The sequence below is a fragment of the Lipotes vexillifer genome, unplaced genomic scaffold (genome assembly GCF_000442215.2).
Source record: "Lipotes vexillifer unplaced genomic scaffold, Lipotes_vexillifer_v1.1 scaffold951, whole genome shotgun sequence".
Lineage (NCBI taxonomy): Eukaryota > Metazoa > Chordata > Mammalia > Artiodactyla > Lipotidae > Lipotes > Lipotes vexillifer.
In genome coordinates this window covers 1,042,588-1,048,833 of record NW_006793664.1, presented here as the reverse complement: position 1 = coordinate 1,048,833, position 6,246 = coordinate 1,042,588, and the positions used below count along the sequence as shown (strand labels likewise).

The window sequence follows — 6,246 nt, the reverse complement described above, 5'->3', positions numbered from 1 at the left end:
TAGGTATTGGGCTTCCCTGGTGGTGCAGTGGTTAAGAATCCGCCTGCCCAAGCAGGGGACACGGGTTCGAGCCCTGGTCCGGGAAGATCCCACATGCTGCGGAGCAACTAAGCCCGTGCGCCACAACTACTGAGCCTGCGCTCTAGAGCCCGCGAGCCACAACTACTGAAGCCCGTGTGCCACAACTACTGAAGCTTGCGCGCCTAGAGCCTGTGCTCTGCAACAAGAGAAGCCACCGCAATGAGAAGCCTGTGCCCCGCCACAAAGAGTAGCCCCCGCTCACTGCAACTAGAGAAAGCCCGTGTGCAGCAGCGAAGACCAAATGCAGCCAAAAATTAAATAAATGAATAAATAAATAAATTTATTTTTTTTAAAAAGTTAGGTATCTGAGGTCAGTGGGGTGAAGCAGCATGTCCAGAAACGGACAACCCGTAGCACAGTCAGACCCATACATGGCTGATGCCAAAGGCTTGCTCTTAGCCCTTTGACAGCACTGCTGCCCTGCAGGACCGTGTGGGGCTCTGCCATTCAGAACAGTCCACCTCCCAGAATCTCAAGGACCAGCCAAAGGAGGCAGAGCAGAATGTTTATGCCCTAATTTTACAGTTGAGATAACTGAAACTTGAAACACTAAGCCACTGTGCTTACATTTCACTGACGATGGCTGGAAATGTGTGACTTTCCTTTATATCATGCTGCTGCAGGCATTATTACACCCCAAGTGTTTTTTTTTTTTTTTTTTTTAAGGGCTTGGAGCTTTAGAATAGACTTTTCTATTTATCCATTGAGTTAGACTTTTCTGAAGTCTTCTTGGGGATTCTGGAAAGGCCTCTTCTTGCTGTTCTGCCAGCACTGGCATTTTGCTTTAGCAGAAGAATCCCAAGAACAGCTGATTCATGCAGAGAGAAATGAAAATTTCATTACCCTTTTCAGGACATTTGCAAGATTGGGAAAGAAGGATTTTAGTGCCAGGCTGGCAGGCAGTGCGGGTTTGGTTGGAGCCTGGTGTTTCAGCCTGGCCTTTAGTTCTTTCGATTGTTTTCACTGTCTGAATTTTCTAGAACCCTGTGGAGAGAAGCTTCCTGGATAGAGTCAAAACAAGTCATCGCTGCTACTTTTCTAGAGCCTATGACACATAAGAAACTTATCTGTTACTGACCATGGGTAGCTAAAATCTTTCAGTCAGGGATCCCATAGCTTGCTACTAGGAAAGGCAGCTCTTTGGTGGTATTCACTTTCTAACTTTACGTTCCCCACGAGAATAGGCTGTTTGCCTGTTTTTCATGACAGGATCCCTTTGTGTGGACTACTGAACTGAATTTCAGCCTCCTCAAACCACTTCATTCACTTAGTAACCGGTATTTGGAAGCGGTTGTTGGCTATTTTTCCCCCCTACTGATCATTGAAATATAACCCCAGTAGTATTACAAAAACCACATTCATTTTTGCAAGTCTGTCTTCTCCATGGTCTAAATATTACAGTGAAGCAAGAAAAGGGACAGTTCCTTTGAGTGCACGTACTTGCATTGGATTGTTGTAAGACAACATGAAATTCTAGTTGGATTCATAAAACTATGTCCTGGGGAGGGATGTCCCAAAGCCCAACCTTGGGAAACTCTAGAAACGAGTCATTTTTATTTTTAAAGATCTACCGCAAAGTGGCCTCTTGCCTGCTGTGTGGCACCAGGATTTTATTAGGTTGTGGGTGGTTTAGTGAAAGAAAGGCACAGTAGTATTTTGGGGAAGGCTGGACGAGAGTATGGAGAAGAAAGTATAAGATGAAGGATTGATTGGTGATAACTGAGAGAAGGGAGATTTCCTCCTGACCAGTGACCAGCGGGAAAGACTTTGGGTCCTTTTGGAAACCGTAGCAGGCTTGCATTTTGTTGGGTGCGGCAAAGATAGGAGTGCTGTCAGGGGACTGATTTGAACCTCTTCATTGAGCCTTCTAGGGAAAGTAATTAAGGAAATGATTGAGGGAAAGGAATCCTTGTCAATCTTATTAATAAAACTTGTTGAACAAGAGCCTTCCAGAAAATGTACCAAGATGTCGTAGTGCAAAAAGGCTGTGACAGAAGACGTCTCCCTCCCCATCATGTTCCTGAGATGGTCTGACGATAAAAAACTGGGCTAAGTGGAGTGTGAGCCTGAGACTAGCATCATTGTAAAACTGCAGCTCTGGAAGAAGCATCTTTGGGGTCATCTAATCCAAGCCTCTTCCTTCCCTCTCACCCCAGTCGCTTTCCGGGAAACGGAGACCAGAAAGATGAAACAAACTGCTTAGGTACCTGTTATTACTCTGTAAACACTTGCAACTTACTCAGACCATGCTCGGGAAGCAACTCCAAAATGTTTTTTAAAATTCCATTCTACTCAAAGCAAATACGAAACCAAATCCAAAGTAATCAGAAGGAAAAATGAAACAACTAATGTTGCTGTGTCGGTGGTGACATTGATCTGGAAGCAGGAGCTGCCATGAATTCATTTGTTCTATAAGAACCAATCTTGAAAATGGCAATGGTGGAGTAAAACCAAGAAAACAGAGGAAAATGGGCATGAGTGCCCCCAACAAAACACCCTGAGCCAGTGACCCAGGGGTGGCCGCGAGCACCACCGTTACTCTAGAGAGAAGGGTTCGGGGTCCTCAGGCTAGGGCTTCAAGCATCTCCTGCTCCTAGGCTGAAGGCGCTCAAGGCCATTCTTTTAAACAATGAAAATGAGAACTCCCAGTTTGCTTGTATGGAGAGTTTTCAAAACTGCATCAGAGGCGGTTGATCTGCCTTTAGAAACGGTGCTCTTCAGCCACCGTTTGTGTCAGCTGAAAACAGAAGTTCAGAGCATGCGAACTTGTCTTGTCTCTGACTATCTCCCTGAAGTTGAAAACTGGGTGCTTACAGGCGATTAACATTCTGATTCTGTTCATGGTTTGTGCCAGGCCTTACCAAGGAGTCTTCCCCAGGGTCTGCCTTCCCACCCCTCCCGCAACTGTGACTCGGGCTGTGGAATCCCAGAACCTTGGTCCAGCCTGCTCATTTTTGCCTATTTCCAGCGCCCAGAGCAAGCCTGGTGGCATCTTGTTTTTATGTGAAGGGGAGAGGAACAGAAGATGATGGTGTTTATGGAGGGTGATTAGGCGTGAGGGGGCCTAGACCTACAGGAAGGGAAGAGAAACTTTGGCTCCGGAGCTCTAAGAAAACTAACCATAAACATGGAAAGGGTATCTTGAAGTTTCACCAGAGGCTGGAGCAGCAGGAGAGCTTCAGCGCCGGGGGCCCTGGAATCAGAAGCTTGCTTTGTTTTCCCTCCTCTGTGCTGACTCAGTCCACAACGACTTTGGCTGGTTTCTCAACATCTCTGTTCCGCATTTTTCTTGGGATTGGCAGCGCTGATTGCTGCCTCCTCAGGGTCCTGGGCTAGCCTGAAGGTTGAGTGGAGGGGCATTTTCCCTTGATGTTGTGTATAATTTGTTTTTGTGTGGAAACCTCTCTTGTGCCCGGCGTTGCCAGTTTGCCCTGACAACTAGGGTTGGGCCTTCTCTGGGCTTCTGCTGCACCCGCTGGGGATGCTTCGGGAAGTGGGCTCAGTCTGAGGAGTGGACGGGCCCGTCTTCTAGTTGCTGGGGGTTAGGTTTATCGGCAATCGCTTGTGCGCAGGTGAAGTCACTGGAGAACAGTGGCCGAGAAACATGCATAGAGGCCCCAGGGTGGGCCCCGTGTAGTAACTTTCGGTTTCTTTGTTCGAGGAATGAATCTGTGCCTCAGTTTGTCCGTTTGTTCCTTAGCCTTTAATTCATGGAGGGCCTGGTCTGGGCCTGGTGCCCTGGGTCATCAGGACTCTATTTGGGCTGGGAGCCACCTGGTCACAGCTGTGCCACCAGCAAGACGTGAGGCTGGAGGCCAGTCCCTCTGTAGGTTTGGGATGGAAGGGGTAGAAGGCATAAGAACACATAAGGTCTCTTCTGCACAATCAAGGGGTGACTTAGAGACTGAACAAGACCTGCGTGCAGAGCACCGGCCCACGGGCCCCAAAAACGTTCACTAATACAGCTTCCCTTCAGGCCATGTCTGTGAAGTGAATGACCCAGACTCAGGACTCTCTAAGGGTCCGTGTATTTTGGAAGTTCTACCCTCTGTGCTTTCATTTTCTCAATGCTGTGAACCCTGAAAAACTGCACACCATCAATTCTGTACTTAAAACAATTAACATTTTTCTACTTAAAAAAAAATTTAGTTTGCTTTAAAAAAATCAATTTTTTTTTTTACTTAAAAGAATCTTGTATTCTATGTACAGGTGATGTGTAATCGCTAGCTATTGACTGTGACCCTGTCACCCTAGCGTGTGGTACAGATCCCCTGTTGAATGAGGCTCAGGACAAAGGCACCAACATTTACTGGGTGTGGGCTGTGTTCCAGGCCCCGTACTAGGCCTTTCCCTCACTCATCACGTAATCCTCTTTGGAAGGTGTTTATACTCCCATTTTACAGATGGGGAAACTGTGCCTCAGTGAAGTTAAGTAACTTGCTCTGTGTCTCACAGGTGGCAGGATGAATCAGGATGGTAAGTGAGTTAGTTATCTATTGCTGCGTGACCCTATAACCACAAACTTAGTGCCTTGAAACAACACACATTTATTATCCCACAATTTCTGAGGGTCGGGGGAGCAGACATGGCTTGGCTGGGTCCTCTGCTCAGGGCATTCTCTGCACAGACCAGCAGCTGAGGTCTGGTCCAGGGCTGCTGTCTCATTTGAGGATGGGATCGGGGAGGATCTGCTCCCAGGCTCACATGGTTTGGGGCAGAATGTAGTTCCTGGCAGGTTTTCAAACCGAGGGCCTCAGTTTCTTGCTGACTGTTGGCTGGAAGCGGTCCTTAGTTGTCTGTCATGTGAGCCTTCCCGCCATGCCTGCTGGCTTCCTCAAAGCCAGCAAGGGAGATGGTCTCCTCATTAGACAGGTTGCAGGCTTACATAACGTCATCACGTGCATCCCATCGCCTCCACTGTGTTCTGTTGGTTCAGTGCAAGTCACAGGCCCCACCTGCCCTCCAGAGCAGGGAACCCCACAAGAGGGTAAACACTCAGCAGCTGAGCCACCCTAGAATCTGTGCACCCACAGTAACCCAGGGGGAAGGTGCCACTTTATTAACCCAGGATATAAGTACTGAAGGGCCGTGAGGGAAAGGAGGGATCTGAGGAGAATGGGGCTCATCTGGGGAGGCTGGGCTGGGACTTAAATGAACCAACTGCCATGAATGGGAAAAGACCAGTGAGCTGCTTGTGATGGAGCAGCTGTGAGGAAAGGGCCTGACGTGGAGCCAGCAGAGGGCCAGGGGGCAGGGGCGGGCAGAACGCAGATGGGCAGCCCGGGACCTAGCACCCCATCCTGGGAAGAGAGGCCATGAATAAGCATAGCCTGGCCCTGGGAAAACGAGCCACCCTTCAACTCTAAATTCCGCCCTAGCACCTCCCAGGCACACGTGTTTGACCTGACACAAGGGGACGGAGGTTATGAGTTTAGCGATGCATTTCTCTTTTGAAGAAAGACGTGCTGATGTATTGTTTTAAACACTGCCTGGGCCTCGGAACAGTTTGAGTGGCAGGAATGATGGGCCTGTGTTTTTCTCTCTGTGAACAGAAAGTGAAACTACCGATAGTGTGCCCAGTGATGAAGAGAGCTCGGAGGTAAGCATGGTGGCACCGGGACAAAGCCTTCCCAACTGGCACGGTGGTTTCCCCGCTGCTGGTGAAGTTTCTTTTCTTTTGAGCATGAGTTTCACTTTTGGATTTTTTTTTTTTTTTTGGTGATGGTGGTAAAATATACATCACATAAAATTTACAGTGCTTTTGGATTTTGACTTACAAAATGAAGCTTTGGGAAGTAAATGGGAGGGAAGGGGGTAAGATGTTACTGTGAGAAAGGAGGCTATGACGGCAGGAAAAGGCCAAGAAACGCTGATATGCTTTTACCACCATAAACATCCTAATTCACAAGCAGAAATAGAAGGTCCAAGTGGCCCGAGGCAATGATGAGAAGTCAGTGTCAGAAAGTGCTAAGCAAAAGTAGCTCCCCAGATACCGGGAGTGTCCCCTCCCCCCCAGCCCGCCCTGTGATCCCTGCCCCCGGGCCAGGTATGTGTTCTGTCCGGATTCCAAGTGGCTTTGCTTCTGATCTCTCTCCTCTTGGCTAGGCTCAGACAATGGCAGGAAATGGCTGGAACTGTGAGGGGAAGCATTCCGGGGAAGCATTC

At 48.4% G+C, this 6,246-nt stretch overlaps 1 protein-coding gene across 1 annotated transcript in view; it reads left to right on the top strand.

Moving 5' to 3' along the window:
- The window catches only part of IRF2 (interferon regulatory factor 2), an 86,987-nt gene that overhangs the window by 79,605 nt on the left and 1,136 nt on the right, over positions 1–6,246 (top strand). Inside the window, 1 exon segment of the mRNA XM_007466517.1 lies at positions 5,587–5,680. Coding sequence (XP_007466579.1) covers positions 5,587–5,680 — 94 coding nt within the window.